At 54.5% G+C, this 23,366-nt stretch overlaps 1 protein-coding gene and 1 long non-coding RNA gene across 13 annotated transcripts in view; one reads left to right on the top strand and one right to left on the bottom strand.

Moving 5' to 3' along the window:
- The window catches only part of RGS3 (regulator of G protein signaling 3), a 131,604-nt gene extending 111,188 nt beyond the window's left edge, over positions 1-20,416 (top strand). For 11 of the 12 annotated variants that reach the window (XM_067040935.1, XM_067040933.1, XM_067040936.1 and 8 more), the window contains 6 exons: positions 2,546-3,514; positions 13,207-13,271; positions 17,033-17,134; positions 17,502-17,563; positions 18,186-18,352; positions 19,457-20,416. In XM_067040935.1, the coding sequence (XP_066897036.1) occupies positions 2,546-3,514; positions 13,207-13,271; positions 17,033-17,134; positions 17,502-17,563; positions 18,186-18,352; positions 19,457-19,642 (1,551 nt within the window). In that variant the 3' untranslated portion in view covers positions 19,643-20,416. Of the gene's footprint in view, positions 1-2,545; positions 3,515-13,206; positions 13,272-14,813; positions 15,856-17,032; positions 17,135-17,501; positions 17,564-18,185; positions 18,353-19,456 lie in introns of those variants that run through there. The other variant, XM_067040937.1, reaches the window with a different exon arrangement.
- Positions 18,830-22,944, bottom strand: LOC136794728 (uncharacterized). Its single transcript, XR_010841887.1, has 3 exons — positions 22,604-22,944; positions 22,259-22,441; positions 18,830-19,053 (listed from the first exon to the last, which is right to left on the bottom strand). It is a non-coding gene; the product is annotated as an uncharacterized lncRNA (long non-coding RNA).
- Between the last annotated feature and the right edge of the window lie 422 nt (positions 22,945-23,366).

The following is a 23,366-nucleotide window of genomic DNA, read 5'->3' as shown; positions in this document are numbered from 1 at the left end:
TGGGGGGGTGGCAGGCTCGGCGCAGTCACTGCTGGTACAGGCCCGAGCCCGCCCCCGCCCCGAAGGAAAGGGGAAGTGCAGCCTGCTCCCCTCTCAGGGCCCAGGGCCAGGCCCCGAGGGCACCGATTGCTGCTCCCCTAGTCCATCCTTCCAGATGGAGGGATCTGGCGGGGTGAGTGGAGGTGAGAGAATGTAGGGCACCTAGGAGCTGGCTGCCGAAGTTTGTTTTTCTTGAGGGAGAAGGCTCCCTGGTGGGTAGGAGACAGCCGGCCGGGGACTGGGCTGCTCTGGGGACAGATCCAAAGTGGGCTTGGGAAGAAGGAGCCAGAGGCCGGGCTTTAACCCCAGCTTAGCCCTGGGTTTTTTGTGTGTTTGCTTGTTTGTCTGTTTTTAGCCTTGGGTTTATGGGTGCCTTTGGGCAAGTCCCTAGGTCACTGTCCAGGCTGGGCCCTCTGTCTTCCTGTCAGTGCAGTGGAGGGTCTCTCTGACCCCCTGGGAACAAACTAAGGTTCCCAGATGAGATTCCTGGCTTGGGGCTCCTGGCATCACAATTGCCAACTTCGACTATGGGAGTTTGACAGTTTGCTTCCAGGGTTCCATGGAAAGATGTGGCACTGTTTAAGGTTCGTGACCATTGTTTTAATCACCATGACTACCACCACCATCATCATATTTCAGGGCTTTGGACTTTTTGTAGTCTACTCTCCTGGTGTGTCACTTTGGGTACATTGGTTATCGCATTTCAGAGTTGGAGAGCCTGAGGCCCAGAGGGTTTAGGGACTGGCTTATCCTGGCCCCGTTGTGTGATTCTAGGTTGGCCCCTGCTCCTTTCTGGGCCACAGCCTCCCCATCTGGGCAGTGGAGATTTGGGATCGCTGGAGTTCTAGCGTCCGAGGCAATGAGGGCCCAGGGGTTCCTGGGTGGAGGTGTCCTGGAGCTGCGGGCAGGAAGTCCTCCTGGTGAGCGGACACCTGTCTTTGGCTGTACCTGGGAACCAGACCCTGGCCCGATGATCCTAGAGTCCTCTGAGGCTTCCCCTCCTGGCTCAGCAACTCTCTCTGCACCCCACCGCCCAGGGTGGTGGATGGACAGAACCTTTCACTGTCATCCTCCCAGGCGGCGCTCTTACCCGCACTGGGCTTTCACATCTGCTCTGGTGCTCCCGGACGCCACCGTGACCTCCGACACGTGTGTGCAGCACCCTGCAGCTGCCCCAACCTGTGGCTGGGCCACTTATTCCCAGATGTGAGGCCTGGCTGGTCCAGGGCTTAAACTAATTTCAGCTGCAGGCATAGCCTTTCAGTCTCTGGCAGCTGTGCAGTGGTGCATAAGTCGCTGCTCTCTGGGCTCATCTTCCTCATCCATCAAATGGACATTTGTGCTCTTTACAGTAAGACCTCTTAACCTACGTGCTGAGGTATTTAGCCCTGAAATTTCCCACCTCTGCGTGTGTGTGTGTGCACGCGCGTGCGTAACTGTATAGTTCCCAGGGATGTGTGGCATCTTTCTCTTTCGTTACTTCTAGGTGCCGTGGCCTCTTCATAGATGAAACCTGGGCTCTGAGTAGTTCTAAGTCCAGCATTCCAAGTCCTTAACTGTGATGAGGGACCCAACCTAGCCCAGGCCTGACCGACTTCCCCGTGTGGCTGTGACACTGAGACACCCCTGACTTTCTCTGAGCCCCAGTCTTCCTGTGAGATAGCTGCTTTTCTCACTCCATCAAGGGCACCATTTTTGCCCTTGCAAATGAAATCTGCAGGAACCCAGCAAAAAGTCCAAGGGTTCTGAGGGTGGTGTGTGTGAGGCAGGAAATGCTTCCTTTTTTGTATGTGGAACTTCTGAGGTTCCTCCAAACACAGTTTCAAAAGCACTGGGCAGATGATCCCTCAGTGAGGTTCCACGTGTCTGTGACATCTGTCTAGTCCAGGTGTGAGCAAATATTTTGAAGTTCTGGTTTTATTCCAGTTTATTAGTTTCAGAAAGATCTAAACATTCAGAGCAAGTTCTAATTTGAATGACTCACTAAGGTTTTTTAAAACCTTTGGTTCTGGTAGAAGATATCCTTTGGCTGGGTCCAGGATTCTCCCACTTGGTGATTGCTCTGGCTTGGGGCTTGGTTTGATTCTGGCCCATGAAGGCAAAGGCTGTCTGGCTCCTCATTTATTCACAGAGTGACTTACTCACAGAGGGACCATGACATTTCCCTTCGAGGGCCACTGGGAAGATTACATACGAGGGGTTTAATCTGCCATGGCCCCCTGGCCTATGGTAGGAGCCAGATAATGGTAGCTAACCTCTCCCTCTTCTCCCTTAAATGACCAACCATGTTGTGATGGAGCAGAAGTTTCCAGCAAGGAAATAAGGGTGGGAGCCCATATTCAGTTACACCAAAGGGACTGCCAGGTTTCCATGTGGCACTTCGGCTTTCACAGTGCAGAGTGTGGGGTTTGGGTCACTGCTTGATTTTGTTTCAATCTCTGTGACATTGGCTTGTGCACAGTAGCCTCCACTTGTGGGCCTTCCTCATTTTCTCTTTATTTCTCAGATGTTTGAGACAGAGGCAGATGAGAAGAGGGAGATGCCCTTGGAGGAAAGGAAGGGGCCGGGTGCCGAGGACCCCTCACCCAGCAAGGACCCCTCTCGTGGCCAGGATCCTCCTCCAGGACAAGACGTTCCACCCAAAGAGGACTCCTCTTCCAGCCAGGAACCTTCTGCTGGCCCAGAATCACCATCGGGCAAAGACTCACCTTCCTGCAAAGAGTCCCCTCCGGACCAGGAACCCTTGCCAAGCAAGGGCTCCTCACCATGCCAGGAACACCCTACAGCCCCAGCCTTCTCTCCATGCCAGGACCTTCCTGCTGGACAAGAACCCTCTCCCAGCCAAGACCCTCTAATCAGCAAAGACCTCCCTGACATCCAGGACCCCCCTGCCCAGGACCTTCTGCCCCGTCAAGACCTGCCCCCCAGCCAGGACCCCCTGGCAGCTGAGCCCCTTGCTAAGGAGACCACGAGCTCTGGGGACCCACCAGCAGCCACAGGAGACTCGCCTGTGGCCTCCAGGCCAAACTTCGTGATCCCCGAGGTCCGGCTGGATAGCACCTACAGTCAGAAGGCAGGGGCGGAGGGGGGCAGCTCGGGCGATGAGGAGGATGCAGAAGAGGCTGAGGAGGGCGAGGAGGGAGAGGAGGACGAGGACGAGGACACAAGTGAAGACAACTACGGAGAGCGTGGTGAGGCCAAGCGCAGCAGCATGATCGAGACGGGCCAGGGTGCGGAGGGAGGCCTCTCGCTGCGCGTGCAGAACTCGCTGCGGCGCCGGACGCACAGCGAGGGCAGCCTGCTGCAGGAGGCCCGCGGGCCCTGCTTCGCCTCTGACACTACCTTGCACTGCTCAGATGGAGAGGGCACCGCGTCCACCTGGGCCATGCCTTCGCCCCGCACCCTCAAGAAGGAACTGGGCCGCAATGGTGGCTCAATGCACCACCTTTCCCTCTTCTTCACAGGACACAGGAAGGTAAGGGGGCCAAGGGTCGGGGGGGAGTGGGTACATGACAGGGTGGGGTGGAGTGAGCGTGCGTCCAGGAGCTGCAGGGAATGAGCCTTTGCTTTGTCCCACCTCTGTTCTTCTCTCAGCCTTCCAATGAGCCTTCCACCCATTTGACAGAGGATAAAACTGAGGGCCAGAGGGACCAAGAAGGCAGAACCTGGACTTAAACCCAAGACTTTACGACTCCAGATATTCTTACAGCTCCATTGTACTGGGGGAACCCACAGAAAGTAGAGCAGGTGTATTTGGATCTAAAAGATCCAGCATCATAACTGGAGAAAGAGTTATACTTTACACTTGGTCCAGGCCTAGGCAGACTAGAAATCTATCAGCCAACAAGCATGACAACACATATTTCCTCTGTGCTGGCATTATTCTAAGCGATTTACAGGAACTCATTAACTCTCACAGCAGCCCTGTGAGGTAGATACTGTTGTGAGGAAACGGAGGCACTGGGAGGTTATCTGATTTGCACCGGGTTGCACGATTTATAAAAGTCTGAATCAGAATTAGAATGTGGCTCCAGGGCTGGAGCTCTTAACCACTGTGCTCTTTGCCTCTTGCAAATATTTATAAATAGATGAATAAGTGTTTATTGATTCCCTGCTGTGTGCCAGGCCCTGTGCTCTGTGCCACAGCAGGGGCCACAGAAATGTGTGAGGCTGATCTCAGCCTGTGAGGAATGCTTTTTCTGTGTGGGCCCCGAAGGTGGCCTAACAGTGAAAAGATTGCATCATGGGCTTGAAGCCCATTAGCCAGCTTGAGCCTGGGCTCTGTCCCTTACTAACTGTGTGGCCTTGGGTGAGTCACTCAGCTCTTTTGAGCCTTAGTGTCTTCTCTGAAAAGCAGAGATTAATAGCACTCACATCCCGTGGTGGTTGAGGGTGAACCCAAAGAGCCCAGTGCCTGATGACATTCGTGCAGGCGCCAGGCGAATGCTGTGGAGGTGCTCACAGCCAGTGTGGTGCAAGGTGTTGTTATGACAACTGTTGTGAGGCCAGGCAGGTGCAGATTCAGGGAGGAGAGACCCCAGGGCCTAGGGGCATGAGGGAAGGCTTCTGGCAAAGGATGCTCCTCAGTCTGGCCTTGAAGCTTGGGCAGGTTTAGAATAAACAGAGAGGATGAGGGAGGTAAGCATTCTGTGAAAGACCATGACCTGGACAAAACTGTCTGTAGGAGTCAGTTTAGCTAGAACAAGGGATGTTCTACAGTGCAGGGATGGTAGATGGGTGGCACTCATTCTGCCATTTCTGCCTCCAAACCCATGGCAGACATGACTAATGGATTCCAGCACATTTCCCCACCAAGTTGGGACATGGCCTCAGAAACCTTCTTAGCTTCTCAGCCACTAGCAATAAGGCCTCTGGGCACATGGGAGGACACCTTCTGCTGAAAGGTGGTTGGGCTGGAAGGGCCGGTTGGGGCCCTCCAGAAAAGGGCCTTAAACTTTGTGTCCAGGAATTGGAACTAAATCCCAAAGGGTTGGGGACTGGATCTGTTTTCTCATCTGTAAGCACTTTGATGTGCTCCAAAATCACCAGGGGAATAGGTTATTTATTTATTTTTTAACATCTTTATTGAAATATAATTGCTTTCCAATGGTGTGTTAGTTTCTGCTTTATAACAGAGTGAATCAGCTATACATATACATATATCTCCGTATCTCCTCCCTCTTGCGTCTCCCTCCCACCCTCCCTAACCCATCCTTCTAGGTGGTCACAAAGCACTGAGCTGATCTCCCTGTGCTATGCGGCTGCTTCCCACCAGCTATCTATTTTACATTTGGTAGTGTATATAACTCCATGCCACTCTCTCACTTTGACCCAGCTTACCCTTCCCCCTCCCTGTGTCCTCAAGTCCATTCTCTACGTCTGTGTCTTTACTCCTGTCCTGCCCCTAGGTTCTTCAGGACCATTTTTTTTTTTTTTTAGATTCCATATATATGCGTTAGCATACGGTATTTGTTTTTCTCTTTCTGACTTACTTCACTCTGTATGACGGACTCTGTGTCCATCCACCTCACTACAAATAACTCAATTTCGTTTCTTTTTATGGCTGAGTAATATTCCATTGTATATATGTGCCACATCTTCTTTATCCATTCATCTATTAATGGACACTTAGGTTGCTTCCATGTCCTGGCTATTGTAAATAGAGCTGCAGTGAACATTGTGGTACATGACTCTTTTTGAATTATGGTTTTCTCAGGGTATATGCCCAGCAGTGGGATTGCTGGGTCATATGGTAGTTCTATTTTTAGTTGTTTAAGGAACCTCCATACTGTTCTCCATAGTGGCTGTGTCAGTTTACATTCCCACCAGCAGTACAAGAGGGTTCCCTTTTCTCCACACCCTCTCCAGCATTTATTGTTTGTAGATTTTTTGATGATGGCCATTCTGACTGGTGTGAGGTGATACCTCATTGTGGTTTTGATTTGCATTTCTCTCATGATTAGTGATGTTGAACATTCTTTCATGTGTTTGTTGGCAATCTGTATATCTTCTTTGGGGAATAGGTTATTAACATATAGATTAAGTCCCCCTACCCCAGAATCTGGAATCAGATTTTCTGGAATCAGGATTTCGAGGGGGGAGTGCCCAGACCTTGCATTTTTTTTATTTTTTATTTTTTTTTGGCCACGCTGCAAGGATTGCAGGATCTTTTTTTTTTTTTTTTTAAATAAATTTATTTATTCACTTATTTTGGCTGTGTTGGGTCTTTGTTGCTGCACTCAGGCTTCCTCTAGTTGCAGCAAGCGGGGGCTACTCTTCGTTGCTGTGCGCAGGCTTCTCACTGTGGTGGCTTCTCTTGTTGCGGAGCACGGGCTCTAGGCTCCTGGGCTTCAGTAGTTGCAGCACGCAGGCTCAGTAGTTGTGGTGTGCAGGCTCTAGAGTGCAGGCTCAGTAGTCATGGGGCACGGGCTTAGTTGCTCCACGGCATGTGGGATCTTCCTGGTCAAGGGCTCAAACCCGTGTCCCCTGCATTGGCAGGCAGATTCTTAACCACTGCACCACCAGGGAAGTCCCAGACCTTGCATTTTAAACAAGCCCCTCAGGGATTGGAACGTTCCCCATAGTTTGAGTATCACCATCTTAGGCCATTTCTTGAGGCAGCTTCTATAGGAAAGAGTCCAGAACTCTGTCCTACTGAGGTGAGGCTTCAGGCTGACTCAGGCCAGGCCTGGACACTCTCCTCTGGAGGACGGCTGAAGTCTAAGGGCTTGCCACCTACCTTGGGCCTCCCAATTTCAGTGCCCCTACCAGACCCTTCCAAGTTATGTCCCCTGCCCCCCTTGCTCCAATACAAATATTTATAGACAGATAAATTCACGTACATTCTCAAGTACATTTCTAGTTCCCTAAATCCGTTGATCTCAGCTCCTATTTTGGAGGCAGATACTCCCACCTGGTAGTCCACCAGGCCCGGGCCAGCTCTCTCCTGTCTCAGCTCCCTCCTTTGCCGAAGGTTCCCACTGGCCTCCTCCCCTTCCCCACCCGCTTTTGGCCTGTTGCTTCCTTTCTTGGGCTTGAGTAACTAAGCTGGCAGGGACCTCAGAGGCTGCCACTAGCCCCTTGGTGGCTACCCTTCCACGTGGCTTCTGCGAGCCAGGCCTCAAGTCCCTCATCATCGTTCATATCCTGCTCGCTCCAGACAGCCAACTTCAGTAAGAAGCTAACCCCTGTCAGGGGGAAGTGAAGTCTAGGCTGGGCAGGGACCCTGGTCTCCCTCCATCCCTCGCTGGCAGTGGGCCTTGGGCAAGTCCCTGCCCTTCTCTGTCCCTCAGTTTCCTCATCAGTAAAATGGGTATTATCAGTAAATAATATTGATACCTCCTTCATAGCGTTGCTGGGAAGATTAAACAGCCTGACTCGGGTAAGGTGTTCAGGGCAGTGCCTGGCACTCAGCACCTGCTAGGTGCTCCATAAATGGGGATCGTGTTGATGATGATGCTGATGATGGTGATGAAGAGGTGGAGGGGGGAGGAGGATAGCAAGAGTAGCAGCGGTTCTCCCAGCATTCGCTAGGCGCCTCCAGCTCCCCATTCTAGCCTTCACAACACTGCCGCGAGCTGGGACCAGCTGTACTCATCTTACAGTGGGGAGCCTGAGGCCTAAGGAGAAGGGTTTGTCCCAGGCCACGTGATGATGGAGCTGGACAGTGGCCTCACCCTGTCCAGTTGTCTCTGGCTCTACCCCAGACTCTGCACACCTCTTGCTGGTGAGGGGGCAGGGTGTTGGGTGGGGGGGGGGGTGGCAGCCTGGGGAGGCGACGGGTTTTCCTGTGACTTCCACCCTCCTGGCTTGGGCCTGGCTTTCCAGGGGGTGGTCCATGGATGCCAACAGATCACAGTTTCCAGGCAAGAGGTGAAGAGGAGAGGGGTGAGGTCTTGAGGCTGGGGAGTCAGACGGGCTGCATTCATGTTTCAACTCTGTTTCCTCCCTCCTGGTCCTGAGACCTAGGCCAAGTCACGTTTTTTTTCTCTGAGCTTTAGTTTTCTCTTATAAAATGGGAATGCTAAGTCTTCACGGAGTTGTCCGAGGGCTTCAGGAAGATCGTAGCGTGTTGACGGCTCTGTGCCCACAGCAGTGATCCTGTGATAGAGCGGGACCCGGGAGGGCCGGACAGAGCTGGCGTGGCCTCGGGCCTGTCATCGTGCTGCTGTGTGGCTAAGCCGAGGCTGGCCAGAGCGCATGCTGCCTATCACAGGGATGCCAGTCCCTATGTTACTCCTCGCCTCACCCGTCATTGCTCCCTCTTGCACACTGAGTGATTTCTGCTGTGTATAGGACTGTCTGAACCAGGCAGACCTGAGAGATGTTCCACTCGGCCACGATCGTCTTATGGATGGGCCGCCTGAGGTCCAGAGAGGGAAAGATCCCCCAGGCTTATCCCGCGGGTCATCCCCTGAAGCTGGCCCCCTGTGCTGGGTTGAGTTGTCTCACAGTGCCCTCTGCTGCCAGACCCCTGCCTTGCCGGCTGCTCCCTGGAAGTCTGACAGAGCAGATCCACGGGCCTCTGTCTGTCCTTTTCCCGGGAGCCTGGGGACCTCCAAGAGTATCTGTGTCTCAGCCCACGATGCTGCCATTGAATTTCACCCCAGCCTGGCCTGCCTTGGCCCAGGATCACGGGTCATGCTTTGACAGTGAGGGGAAGAGGCTGCGGCCCCTCCCTGGCTGTGCTTCTTTCTCCCTTCCTGCAGGAAGCTGGCTTGGGCAGAGGCTGTCAGCCGAGGGTGCCAGCCCTGCTGCACTAAGCTTACCACCTAGGCTGCAGGTCAGACAGGAGGTGCCTGCCAGCTCCAAGACGTGACAATACCTTCTAGCCTCCTATTTTTAAAAAGCCTAAAGGACTATTTCCTCTGTCTAAACAAATAAGTGTAGAGTTTAGCTCCAGTGTTTCTACAAGGTTCCTTGGGGTCCGCCAGGATAGTCTGGGTCAGAGAGAGCAGCCAGGTGTGGCCAGGTGGCCCCAGAAGTCAGATCAGGACCAATAGGAGAAAGCAGGGGAGGCCCTGCTCACAGAAAAGCCCTCAGTCATGGGTGGGCTCTGGAGCCAGACCTGAAATTCTCTGCTACTGACCAACTCGGAGAGCCCAGGCAAGTTACTGGACTCCTCTGGGCCTCAGTTTCCTCAGCTGCAAACTGGGGAAAATAACAGCAAATAGCTCTTAGAATTGTTGAGAAGGTTAAATTGAAGTATGATATGGCACTTTAGCACATTGCCTGGCATATAGTAAATAACAGCAATAACCACCATAGCTTATAGTTATTGAGCACTTCCAGCACCAGGCACTTCCGCATGTGTTCATTAATCCTCATAACGGCCCTATGAGGTAGGTCCAATTATTATCCTCCTCTTACAAATAAAGAAACTGAGGCACAGAGAAGGGATGTAATTTGGCTAAGGTCAATTAACTAATAAGTGACTGAGCTAGGATTCAAATCCAGGCAGTTTATTGTTTTATTATTATTGTTTTTTTTTTTTTTTTTTTTTTTTTTGCGGTACGCGGGCCTCTCACTGTCGTGGCCTCTCGCGTTGCAGAGCGCAGGCTCCGGACGCGCAGGCGCAGAGGCCATGATTCATGGGCCCAGCCGCTCCGCGGCACGTGGGATCCTCCCGGACCGGGGCGCGAACCCGCGTCCCCTGCATCGGTAGACGGACTCTCAACCGCTGTGCCACCAGGGAAGCCCTATTATTGTTTTTTTTTTTTTTTTTTTTTTTTGTGGTACGCGGGCCTCTCACTGCCGCGGCCTCTCCCATTGCGGAGCACAGGCTCATGTGGGATCTTCCCGGACCGGGGCACGAACCCGCGTCCCCTGCATCGGCAGGCGGACTCCCAACCGCTGCGCCACCAGGGAAGCCCCCTATTATTGTTTTTTAAAGTAAATTTATTTTATCTTTGGCTGTGTTGGGTCTTCGTTGCAGCACGTGGGCTTTCTCTAGTTGCGGCCGCGGGGGGGCTTCTCTTCTTTGCGGTGCGCGGGCTTCTCATTGCAGTGGTTTCTCTTGTTGCAGAGCACAGGCTCTAGGCACGCAGGCTTCAGTAGTTGTGGCACACAGGCTCAGTAGTTGTGGGTTGTGGGCTCAGTTGCTCCGCGGCATGTGGGATCTTCCCAGGCCAGGGCTCGAACCTGTGACCCCTGCATTGGCAGGCGGATTCTTAACCACTGTGCCACCAGGGAAGCCCCTCAAATCCAGGCAGTTTAGCATTTAACTCTTAACCATGACTATTATTATAGTTATAATTACAATATGAATTATAATTATTCTTCCAGTCCCTGGAGGTGGCCGGGGGGCTGGGCATGCCCCAGGGATTTCTGTCGGGAATGAAGGGAGGGCTGAGTGGTTCTGGGTTCGCCTCCATTCGCCCTTCTGCAGGGGGGGCCATGGAGCAGAGCAGGCAGTGGGGAGCAGACGGGAAGGAGGGACCCCTTTGCGTGCTGGGCCCTGGACGGGCCTCACTGCAGCTCTTGGAGACAGGAGGCTTGGGAGCCACTCGGAGGCTGGAAGTCAGAACCCTGACTCTCTGTGTCAGTTTCTTCTCTTCCCGGTACACAGCACCCCTTGGTGTGTGGGTTTCGCTAGCCGCTTTGGGGGGCCGACTCCCAGGGCCAGAGTTCCCTGGCCCCTCTGTCAGGCTGATTGGTGAGGGCCCGACCCTGGAGAAGATGACCCCCTCCCAGCAGTGGAAGGAAGAGCCCATTTCCCAGCAGTGCAGAGGCTGGGGGTGCCGGGCGGGGCGGGAGTGGTCCCCAGGCCCATTGTGTGGGGCCGATAAAGTGCGGAAGCTGAGGTTAAATGGGAGGAAGCCCAGTGCTGGCGGCCCTTTCCCACGGATGGGGGCTTCGGGCACGGCCCAGCCAGCCCAGCACAACTGTGACCTGTGTGCATGGGGTGACAGTGACAGCGTTCACTGGGCTGTGAATGCTGGCGGTCCCCAATTACTGAGGACGCCCTGTGTGCCGGGTTGGGCCTTGGGGGCCCGGACTTTATGCAGGTGAATCTCTCAACAGCGGGCTGGGTGGCCGTCACCACGCCTCTGCTAGAGCTAAAGAAGCTGAAGCTGAGAGGCCAGGAAATGTCTCCAAAGTCAACGGCAGCAGGATCTATACCCAGGCCTGGCTGCAAGCTGTAGATCCGGAATCCCACACCACAGACGGGCGTGTGCCTGTGTGTGCACGTACACACGTGTTTACAACCTGGGTAGGGCAGCGTTCTCAGGAAAGAGGCAGCATTTCCCCTGAGTCTTGCATTGAAGACATTCAAAATGTGCCCCGTCCTCTACATTTAACCAGCAGCGTCCTCTGGAGGAGAAACACAGGCCCTGAATTCAGACAGACCTAGATTCCAGCTGTCACTGAAAGGCTGTCACTTACATCCTTGGGCAGGTGACTTCACTTCTCTGAGGTTCTGTTTACTTTATGGACTTACTCTGAAGGTTAATGAGATAGTGTCTGGATAATGCCCATTCTGAGGTCTGGCCTATAGCACGAGCTCCATGAATGAAGCTATAATTCATCCATTCATCCCTCCGCGGGTGGTTGCACCACTGAGGCTGGTAGCTCCCCCTGCTGGCTATATCTGGATTAAGGCCACTTTTCTTGCCAGAATTGAGAACGCAGTATTTTAAGGTTTAGCCCACCTTCTTTATTTTACAAATGAGGAAACTGAGGCCCAGGGTATGGCTCATCAGGAGTCCGAGCTGCGATTCACATCTGGGGGCCTTCTGTCTTATCTTAGGACACAGTGTCCAAGCCCAGCCTACCCTTAGCTCTACCTCCTCCAATATCTCAGAGCATTTCCTGTGCTCCTGCTGTGGAGTGGCGCCCTGTGGAGGCCCTGGTTTCCCCTGGAGGAGGCTGGGCACACACAGGCAGGGTGGCAGAGGGCGGCCCCAGTAGAGCTGGTAGGAGCCTGGAGTGGTCTGGAGGAGGCAAGGAGTAGCAGACTGGGAGGAGGTAGAGACTGGGCAGAAGAGGAGAGAGTGTTCCAGGAAGGGGGCAAAGGCGAGCAGGTGGGGGTGGGCTCAATGGAGCCCCGGGGAATAAAGTTGCAGGCCTTGGATCAAGCAGTGAGGCCTTCAAGACACATCATTCCCAGCTTGCTCTCCCTCTCTCTTGATTCATTCATTCATTTAACAAGTATTTCTGGAGCTCCTAATGTATACCAGGCCCAGTCAAGGTGACCTGGACAGAGGTGAAGGCAGACAGAGGCCCTGCTCTGGGGAACTCACAGTCCAGCAGAGGAGACAGATTTGGAAGAAGCCATGTTGGGTATAGTGGGGACCTCACAAGGGGTGAAGGGGGCACACCCTTGGTCTAGGGGCCAAGGAGGGCTTCCCAGGTGAGGAGGCATTTAAGCAGCTTACCCGAGGTCAGGTCTTTCCTGAGGCTGGGTCTTAGGAGGAAAGGGAGGTGAGAGAGTCATAAAAGCATCCCCCATGGAAGAAATAGCACAGCAAAGCCCGAGGTGAGGGGACCGGGCTGTGAAGACATTCCTTCTGGCTAGAGGGCAGTTTGAAGAGGTTGCTGGAGTAGGGGTCGGGCCAGAGAGATAACCAAAGGAGTTGTAACTGAGGTTGTTATGGAGCTTTCTGACCAGATCCTAAGATGGTAGATCCTGCATGTCATGTCAGAGAGTTTGGACATTATCTCGAGGGTACTTGGGAGCCATGGAAAGCTTTAAGGCAAGAGAGGTGCTCTCCTGTGTGATAATTTACTTAACACACTGCTGACCAATCCCAGGTCTCTTTAAAACCTCAGAATCCTGAGTTGGTTAGTCATTATGATCTCCGTTTTGAAATTAGAAGCCCTAGAGGCTCAGAGAGGGACAGCCATTGGCTAAGTCACACAGTAGAACCTTCACTGAAGCTTCTTCTCTGGCCTGCCCTACTGCCACGAATGCTGTGTTTCTGGTTTGTCCCGCACAAGTTGTGTATCAGGAGGAGACTCCTTTGGGTGGGGGCTCTGCTAAGCCAGCCACACTCCATGAACAGACTGCTCCCTGTAGCGGGGTCTCCCTCCCTCCCCTGTTCTTCAAGGGGTGGGAGCATGGAGGTGGGAGTGGTTTGTAGGAGCTGCTGTATCCCCGAGCCTCTCTTTGCTCGGGTAGCAGCCCCTGGGTACCCAGACTGCAACATGTCTGTGTTTTCTCTGCAGATGAGTGGGGCTGACACAGCTGGGGACGATGATGATGCCTCCCGGAAGAGAAAGAGCAAAAACCTGTACGTTGGAAAGATCTCTGGTCCTCACCCTAGCGATCGGGGCTGGGGGTGGGGGGGTGGGCTCCCTGCACCCCCCTTCATCCTCTGCCCTCTGGCTTATTCCCCATGCCCAGTGGCCTAGGGGTAGAGGTAGAGAGAAGGGGCTGAACCCAGTCCTGCCCCAGACAGACACCTGTGAACAACGCGATCTTGGGACTTAGCAGTGGCCCCAGGGTGAGGTCACCAGGGTCCTGAGCACCCAGCAGTGCCCTCAGCATCCACTCAGAGTGAGGCAAGGTGCTGATTTCGTATCTGGAAGCCACAGGGAACCAAGCAGAAGCAACCAAGCAGGTTGCCCTGGCCCTGTCCAGCTGCTAAGCCAAGCAGCGGCCAAGTGACCACGACAAGTTCTTTGCTCCCTCTGAGAAAGGGCTGACCAGACTGGTCACGGGATTCCCCTTTCTCCTCTTGAGCTCTTGAATGCTAGCTGTCTTGGGCATTGCCAGAAGGGGGTGCTGCTGGCTCAGAGAGCAGATCCGGTACCTACCCCACTCCCGCGACCATTTATACTTTCGATTCGATTCGGAGGTTTGTTAGAGGTGCTCATTCGTTAACAGAGCGTGAGTGGTTTCTTCTCGGGTCTCTTTGTACCTCGGGCCACGGAGACTGTGGGGGGGGGGCAGGGATGGGAGGAGGCAGTGAGGCACCTGGTGGCCCACAGAGGGAACCCCTCCCCGCTCCAGGTCCTGTAGCACCCACCGTCATGCACCAGTTGGGCCGGGGGGTGTGGAGAGCAGGAGTCCTTCCCAGACGCCTCCTGCCACCTTCTTCCCTGACCTCGACCTTGGCTGGGGTCCACTCCCTAGAAACTCTTTCCCCAGCTTGCCCTGCCCTCTCCAGTTTCCTGCAGCAACTGTAGGCTTCTCTCACTCTGCAGCCAGGAGCAGTCACACTTTCTAGGGAAGGTAAAATGCACAAACAAAAATAATTCTCTGCACCAACCATCCGGTCCAGGCAGCATCAGAGCTGCCGTGGTGGTGCTCCCAGGGGTGGAGCAGTGGAGGGCAGCAGAGGGTGGGCATCCAGGGTGCCCAACAGGGTGCTGGAGCTGCCCTGTTCCACCAACTCTAGCCTTCTTTCAAAGTGGGCGCTGCCTTTTGCCGGCCTGAGGTTCACATTCTTAAAGGCTTAGTCAAGGACTCTTAGAATCTGGGATGATAATAAAAATAACTCATGTTTATTGTGGCAGGCACTCGTCTGTGTGCATTACATATATTATCTAATTTAACCTTTACCATAATTTTTATTTTACATTTCTTTTTTCTTATTTACTCTATTTTGCAAGTGAGTAAACTGAGGCAGAAGGAGGTTAAGTTACTTGTCCAAGGTCACAAAGCAAGGAAGTGGTAGAGTTGAGATCTGAAACCTGGCATGTTGGCTCTAAAAGTATATATAAATATACATATATTTTTAAATTTATTTATTTATTTATTCAGAGCCTGTTATTATTAATTAATTTTTTTTTTTTTTTTTTGCCTCACTGCGCTGCTTATGGGATCTTAGTTCCCTGACCAGGGATCTAACCTGGGCCCCCTGCAGTGGAAGCACGGAGTCCTAACCACTGGACCACCAGGGAATCCCCATGGAGCCTGTTATTTTTAAGCTTGGCGCAGGACACCCTGAAGGAGGTCCACAGCACCCCAGCTAAGTAGCCTTTGAGCCTCTAGAGTAACAGGAGTCCATTTCCCCAGAGGGCACTCATTCCATCTTTTCGTGGCTCTGATTGGAGGAAAGTGTTCCTTTAGCTTCCTCTTGTGGGTCCCTGTTCTGCTCTCTGGGCCCACATGGGGACACATGAGGCACCTCTGAGCTCTGCCGTCCTTTCTCGAGTGGCCCGTGTGGCGACCAGGGGCTTCCGAGGACCTCTCCAGCTGTGCCCTGCAGCTGTGAGTCTGCCCAGCTGTGCATCTGGGAGGCAAGTGGCTTGTCTGGGCAGGGGCTTCAGCCTCCTCCGGCCACAGAGAAACACAGTGGTCTCTGAGCCAGCAAGGAGCCCAGGTGGATGGTGGCAGCCTGCCGGTTGGACCTCAGGCAAGCTTCTCCTGCTCCCTGGGAGCCGGCCAGGAGCAGGGGCTCTGAGACGGAGCGTTGTGGCCCAGGAAGCCAGGCCCTCTCACTCCTAGCCACGCCAGGGCTCTCTGAGGGCCTTGACCCTCACCAGAGGGCTGCCAGTCCCTGGACTCCTTGGCCTTATTATCTCATTGGCTTGGAATCTGCTAGAGCAGGATCCCAATCTCTAATCAGCTGTCCCAGACCCTAGGGACAAGTATGGATTAAGCCTGAGCTCTTTTGCCCCAGGCACAGTGCTAAAGCTTTCTGTGCATTTTCTCCTTGCCTCAAAACAACCCCAGCAGATGGTAGGTACTATTATCATCTGTGTTTAACAGATGAGAAAACTTGACATTCAGAGAGGTTAGGTAATTTGACAAAGGGCACACAGTTGGTAACTGCTGGAGCTGGGATTTGAACCCAAGACTGTCTTGCTGCAGCACTGTAGCTTTTAACCTCCACCCTGGACCACTTTCCTTCATTAAACAGGGTGTCCCATAGGTCTTAGTGCCCTGTGAATCTTGAATAACTTCAGAAGTATGCTCCCAACTTATAAAACACATTGGAAAGTTCAATTATTCAAATTTCTTTTACACTTAACTTAGCTTTGTGATTTTGATAACACATTTTTAATTTTACGCATTTAATTTTTGGTTAAGTCAGCATTTTTCATCTGTAATCAGAAGGACAGAGATCAAAAATTAAAACAAAAAATTTATTACAGTCATAAGACTAAATATGCAGGAAAAAATTAATTCATTTCAAATGATGTTTTTGAGAGTTTATAGGATTTGTACTTTTGAAGTTATTCAAGCTTAAAACTACTGAAACTTTGTGGGACATTCTGCATGTTCATGGATGGATGTATCCAAAGCCAATGACAGGCTGAGCTGTCTTCTGGCACGAACTATTCTCTAGGAGGTGCCCAGAGTAGGGGTCTAGGGACAAGGGGGAGGCAAACATGAGCATGAGACACTTAACCCCTTTCTTGCCAGCAGCTTGCCCAGGGCTGAAATCTGCCTGGGGGAATGGCAGGGCTAAAAATGGTTCTTGGCTAAAAATAGCTGGTCCTGCCACCCAGGTGGGCAGAGCCTCCCCCCTCCCTCCAGCCTTCCCTCCCAGCAATTTGCTGACTTGTTTTCTCCTCCTTCCCGGGGCGCTGCCATGGCAACGGGGAGGCCAGTCACAAATAATGGGTCTGGCTTCCTGCCTGGGCGGGCCCCAGAGGCCGCCCCTTACAGACACATGCCCCTTTCACAGTCTCCCTCTCAGGGTTGGCCAGGAGGGATATTTTTTTTTTTTCTGCTCGGGTCCTGGTCCCTCCCATTTCCTGGCTCCTCCTGTCTGAGTCCCAGCCCAGCCTGCGCCTGGGAGTCCAGTCCTCCAGCTGGGATCCCGGCGAGCGCTCGGCTGCAGCCCGCACAGTTGCCGCCTGGGGCGCGGGTTGGGAACAGGATCCTGGGGTGCTCCCAGCAGACCGTCCCAGGCAGCAAGGTGGGGGGCCCTACAGCGATGCTCCGAGGCATGTACCTCACTCGGAACGGGAACCTCCAGAGGCGGCACACCATGAAGGAGTAGGTGCCCCTCATCCCAGCCTTCACCCTCCCGACCCTGAATTTGCAGCGGCCGAGCGTGCCAGGCTGACCGACCCCGTTTTCTGCTTCTGTCTCCAGAGCCAAGGACATGAAGAACAAGCTGGGCATCTTCAGGCGTCGGAACGAATCCCCTGGGGCCCAGCCAGCGGGCAAGGCAGACAAAGTGACGAAGTCATTCAAGTAGGTCCTCTCTGGCCCCCCCGGGCCCCCCCTCAGACACTTACTGGTCCCTGTGGGAGCAGGGCTAGCAGTGGGGTTCAGAGAGAAGGCTGTTGGCTTGATCCATCTCTGGGGCGATGGAGGCTCTTGTAGAGGGAGCCTGGTACCCGGCATGAGCAGCCCTCATGGGGAGATGCTGTCCTGGGACTGATGACCAGGGAGGGGCAGAGGTGGGGATAGAAGTGATGCCGGCCCCAGGAAAGGGGGTGGGCCCCTTCCTGGGCTCCCCAGCTGGGCTAGGCTACTTTGTGGGCCAAGGCAGCTGACAGAGGTCACCCGGCCCTAGCCGCCCCACTTCCCTCACTGTGCCCCTTGCCTCACCCCTCAGGCCCACCTCAGAGGAAGCACTCAAGTGGGGCGAGTCCTTGGAGAAGCTGCTGGTCCACAAATGTAAGTGGGGGCCAGCCGGCCTGTTGCCTCCTTGTGTCTCTCCCCACTCCTCCTTTCGTCCTCTCCCAGGCCCAGAGAGTGCATCTGGCTCTGCAGAGGTTACCTTTCCCTCTTTCCTGGGCCCAGTTAGGTGTCCCTACCATTGGGAAAGGCCGAGGCCCTTGGTCTGGCCTTGGAGCCGGCTGCTGCCAGCCCCTCCCTGTCCATGGGAGCTGGCACTGCCTGCCAGAGGCCGTTGGGACCTGTGTGCTCAGACCCATATTCCCAGAATAACAATAAACATTTCCATGTACTGAGGGCTTACACTGGGCCAAACGCGCCTGCCGTCTCGTGGGTGGGAACCCCTCTGATCCTCACAGGGCTCCAGGAAATAAGGCTGATGATCCCCATTTGACAGATGAGGAAACTGAGGCACAGATGGGGAGTGACCTGGCCAAGGCCCACAAGGAGGCAATGGCAGTGGTGGGACCATATCCCAGAGTTCCTGGCTCTCGGGAGTGGGTCAGTTTACTAAGATCCCAGCAGCCGCACCTGAAAGGCCCCAGAAGGGTAAGCTGTGGGGCCTGAGGACCAGAGGAGCCGGTTTGGCCTCTCACCCCAGGATCTGGGCTTCTCCTCACAGATGGGCTAGCGGTGTTCCAAGCCTTCCTCCGCACTGAGTTTAGTGAGGAGAACCTGGAATTCTGGCTGGCATGCGAGGACTTCAAGAAGGTCAAGTCACAGTCCAAGATGGTGGCCAAGGCCAAGAAGATCTTTGCTGAGTACATCGCGATCCAGGCGTGCAAAGAGGTAGGGCTTTGGGCTGGGCCCTCGGGCCCCCATCCCCATGCCCGGTGGCCTCTCAGTGATTGGGGTGCCTGGAAGCCTCAAAGAGGAGCTCAGGAAGGGGAGGGGCCGGAGTGACTCTAGGGACCATGAGCCAGGTTGAAGAGGAAGCAGGCTGGGGCCCCGGGAAGAACAGAATCCTGACTGATAACAAAAATGGCCGGTGTCGACGTGCTGCTGGGTGCCAGGCACATGCTAAGCCCTTCACGTATGAGCTCTCATATTTAACCCTCGTGACAACTTGTAAAATAATGTTTAATATTATTTTCATTTTTAAAATGAGGAGACAGTCTCAGAGAGCCTAACATGTATTGAGTGCTTCCTGTGTGCCAGCTGTGCCTGTTTAATATGGATGATCATGCTTAATTTTCACAACTCTTTGAGGAATATACTATTTTTTTTTTAATTTTTAAAATTAATTTTATTTATTTATTTATTGGCTGCGTTGGGTCTTTGTTGCGGTGCGCGGGCTTCTTATTGCGGTGGCTTCTCTTGTTGCGGAGCACGGGCTCTCGGCCTGTGGGCTTCAGTGGCTGCAGCACGCCGGCTCAGTAGTTGCGGCACGTGGGCTCGAGGACGCAAGGGCTTCAGTAGTTGTGGTGCACAGGCTTAGGTGCTCCGCAGCATGTGGGATCTTCCCGGACCAGGGATCAAACCCGTGTCCCCTGCATTGGCAGGCGGATTCTTAACCACTGCGCCACCAGGGAAGTCTGAGGAATGTACCGTTACGTTACCCTGTACATAAGACATTTGAGGCTCAGAGCACTTAAGTGATTTGCTTAAGGTCACACACCTAGATGTGGCACTGCTGGGATTTGAACTTGGGCCGCCTGACCCTAGAGGCAGTGATTTCGGGCTCTATAAACTCTACCACCCCTACAGTAAGTGACCGAGCCAGGACTTGATTCCGCTAACCTGTGCCCCCCCCCCACCCCCGCGCTCTGAGCCTTAAGATGTGGAGCAGAAGGGCTTGGGGGTGAGAGGCTGGGCAGGTCCTGTCCCGGCCCCTGGCCTCTAGGAGCAGCTTCTTGCAGGCAGCCTTGACCACGTCACCCTCTGCCTCCCCAGGTAAACCTGGACTCGTACACACGGGAGCACACCAAGGGCAACCTGCAGAGCGTCACGCGGGGCTGCTTCGATCTGGCGCAAAAGCGTATCTTCGGGCTCATGGAGAAGGACTCGTACCCACGCTTCCTCCGCTCGGACCTCTACCTGGACCTCATTAACCAGAAGAAGATGAGTCCCCCGCTTTAGGGGCCACTGGGGTAGAGCTCAGCGTTCACACCAGGCGGGCTGGGCCCCTCCCGACCTGCCTCCCTACCCCCTGCAACAGAGGGGGCAAGTGAGCCCCCAGAGGCTGTGTCCGGACAGACAGATGGACATTTGGATGAGAGGCCTGGACCAAGAGAGGCCCAGGCCACTGGAGGAGTAGAGGGACTGGCCCCGTTGGGCTCCCACTGCCCTGGTACGAGGGGGCCCAAGGGCCCTGGCAGGTTAGGGGCCCTGGCTGAGCCAGATCTGGAGCCGCTGCTCCCTGCTGCGGAGACTTTGCAATGACCAAGTTCCTTAAAGAACTGGCTGATGGGCAGGGGGCCGAGGCCTGGGCCCTGGGGCTCTCCAGGGGGGGATCACTCGGACTCACAGCTCAGACCCCCGCCTTGAGTTTTATTTATTTAAGCAGCAGTTGGATGCTTGGCACCTCGTCCTGTAATAGGAAACCTTTGCCTCATCAGTTTTCCTAATTTACAAGTGCAATATTTTAACCAACGCCTTGTGAAGAGCCACCTTGCGGAGAAGGTGGGCACCATTTTCCAGTTTCAGGGGATCTGCTGGTCCCGAGCCCCAGTGGCGGATAGCTGGGCCTGCCGGACTGACAAGGCCCAGAGGGGCGGGGGCTGCAGTCTGACCTCACACCAAAATCCAGCACCCCTGAGTTGAGGGGTCCCTCGGGGCCTCTGGGAAAGCATGACACCCTCAGACCACACAGCGGCCGAGTTCAGGAGCAAATAAAAGCCCTGTGTTCTTTTTTGTTCTTGACCCTTTCTGTGTGTTCCTGGTTTCAAGGCTCCCCAGGGTGACCGGGGCAGGGACGGTTGCTAGGCGGGCTGTCAATCAGCTTCTTCTCCTCTCTTGCCATCACCTGCCTCCCATCTTGGTGCTGGTGCTGTTCTCTGTGCCCGGTGCTCTGCCAGGCTTGTTCTACTTACCATCTCATCTTCACTGCGAGCCTGGGAGGTGAGGGTTATCCCCGTTTTACACATGAGGCAGGTGAAGCCCAGGCAGGTAAGGTGACTTGTCCAAGGTCACACAGCCGGCAAGTGGCAGAGACAGGGTTCGCCTAAGCCCACCTGGCTGCAAAGCCTGCTCTCTGGATTGTCGTCCTCTACCAGCTACTGGATGGAGTCCTAGCTGGGCTGCTAACTGGCTCCGTGACCTTCAGCAAGTTCCTTCACTTCTCTGCCCTGCCACACCCTGAGATTCTAGTGGAACTTTCAGGTAGCACAGGGATGATTGGTAGAGGTGGATGGGGCCAGAATCTCAGGGACGGTGGCAGCTGCAGGCAGGCAGGCTCATGGAGGCCTTTAGGACAGAGGAAGAGCTGGGGAGGTCGGGACAGGGGGTAGGGTTCCCAGAGAGTCCCTCTGTGGCCCTGGGGGAGGCTTCCCCCTCTGTGCCTAACGGGAGATACAAATTTAGGAGAGGCCTTGTTTGAAGCCACAGTTCAGAGGAGGCCCTGGACCCCCTCACTTAGAGGGGTAGAAGAGAGCCCGGCCAAGCTGATACAAAAGCTGCCCCTGATGCTGGACACGTTCCACCTGCCAGGGTCCGGAGGCAGGGACCAGGGTGTGGCCTGGGGCGGGGACTGGCTCAGCTGGGCTGACTTAGATGAAGGCAGACAGAGTGGGTGCCGGAGGGGCTGTGCCCCATCTCCTTGGAGCTTGTTCCCTGCGTGGGGTTTTGGGTTCAGGTCTGCCCACCGGGACTTGGAGATGCAAAGGATACGGGGCTGTGCAGCCACTCTCTTCCCTGCCTTCCCTTGCTGGTCTCCCTGAGCAAGGCCAGCCCCAGGTTCCCCCCTGTAGAAGGAGAGCATCAGAAACGGTGGTCTCTGGGGCCAGGCATACAATAGGTGCTTAATAGGTGTTACAGCCTTTTCCCCTAGCACCAGCGTGTGAGCTTCTCCAGGAGTGGGGCTGGGTCTGCTTCTAGGCACCAAGGGCCTGGCACTAGACCTGGCCATTGAGCCCTGTTTGGCTTTGTAAATGGTGAAGGGCTTTCTCAAGGCAGAGCTGCCAGTGCCTCGATGACTCTGGAAGGATGGGGGACAGAGATGTGCTGCTCGATCAGACTGAGCGAACCTCTCAAGTGTCCAAGCCTGAGATTTGGCGACCTGAAATCTGGAAAAAGCAAGGCCCACAGAGGACTGCAACACAACTCCTGCTCCCCAAAATGGTAGCAGCAGAGCTGACATCAGTGCCTGGGACTTCCGGATCCCAGCCTGCCTGGCCTCCCTGTGGCATCCTCTGCTTGGAGGAGACACTGGGCCATCGAGGAGACTCACCTTCCCCTTTCTTTAGGTTCCAGGGATTCAGCCTCGGGCCAGGCCCTCCACCTTCCCATTCCCAAGTTACCATGGAAACCACCATCCAAGAGAACCAAGTCAGGCAGATGGAATTCCCATTTCGGAAGGCCCCACTGCCTGGTTTCCATTACTCACACATGGGGCCCTTGGCCTCCGAGCTGCTTTGGCTACGCTGAACAGCTGGAGAGCAGCCTGGAAAGGCGCCTAGATCTGCCTGCCCTACCCCCGCCTGGGCTCCTGGGGGCCTTAGGCACAGCCCGCACCGCCTGAGGCCACAGTCCCCTTACCTGTATGTTATCTGGACTGCTCCCTATTTCTTCTTTCATACGTCAGGGAGGAGCAGGCCCCTTGGTCTCCATCTGGCAATCCCAGGCTGGTCGATGTGGGATCCGGGAGCTGTGAGGTCAGCATGTCCAGCTCCCTTCCCATCTCACAGATGGGAAGAACGAGGCAGAGGTAGGGAAACAGCACTGTGTAGAGGTGCAAGGCCCAGGCCCTGGAGTCAGGCTCTAGGACTCAGGCCCTGGTTTCACCACTTACTACTAGCTACAGATCTTTGAGGAAAAAAAAAAAATCTTGTAGCCTCTCTGCCTCTATTTTCTCATCTATAAATTGTGCGTCTCGGCACCTACCTCAGAGTCACAGTGGCTCAGCGAGGGCGTTTGCAGCAAGTTTAGCTCAGTGCCTGGCACAGGGACGTGCTCCTCCAACACGAGAGGCCATCAGCCACATCATTTTCAGGGTCACGGGGAGGCGACAAAGCTCATTCTCTACCCTGATTAGTGGACAGGGAGACTTTAGTCTCAGACCCCAGATCCCTGTCCTTCCAGGAATGGTTTTGCTGGAGGACAAAGCCAGCCTGTTCCAGGGAGTAAGTCAGAAACAGTCTGTCCCTGAACCACTTGCCAGTCTTGGCCTGGCTGCGAGCAGTTGGGGTCAGCTGGCAAATACGCTGTGAAGGGTGGAAAGGAGAGAGGGCACAGTGATGCCCACTTGGTTGGATGCCAGTGGGAGGAGCTTCAGCACTGGCCTGCCTGTGGCAACTTCAGCCCTTTCCTTATGGACCAGTCGAGTCCCTCATGCTCTTGGCCTCTTGGCCTGGCTGGGGGCAGATATGGCCTCCCAGACTCTCCAGCATGGAAGACACCATCTGGATCCAACTGCTACCTGGTGCTTGGGTCCCTTCTTGGGTTTCTACTTGCATCCCTCCTGTGGTGGGGAGCTTAATACCTCCCCAGGCAGCTCAGGAGGGCCTGGGAGCCTCTTGGGGGTTCTAAAGTTCTTCCCGCGAGCTCCCTACCCCCACCTCCCTGCCTTGCTCCCCCTGGACCCTTTGCCTAATGTCTCCTCCCTGCATCCCTCCTGCTGACATCCTACCCTAGAAAGTCTCCGATT

This window comes from Kogia breviceps, chromosome 8, assembly GCF_026419965.1.
Source record: "Kogia breviceps isolate mKogBre1 chromosome 8, mKogBre1 haplotype 1, whole genome shotgun sequence".
Lineage (NCBI taxonomy): Eukaryota > Metazoa > Chordata > Mammalia > Artiodactyla > Physeteridae > Kogia > Kogia breviceps.
The sequence above is the reverse complement of the archived record's forward strand: the minus strand, read 5'-3'. Positions and strand labels throughout refer to the sequence as shown.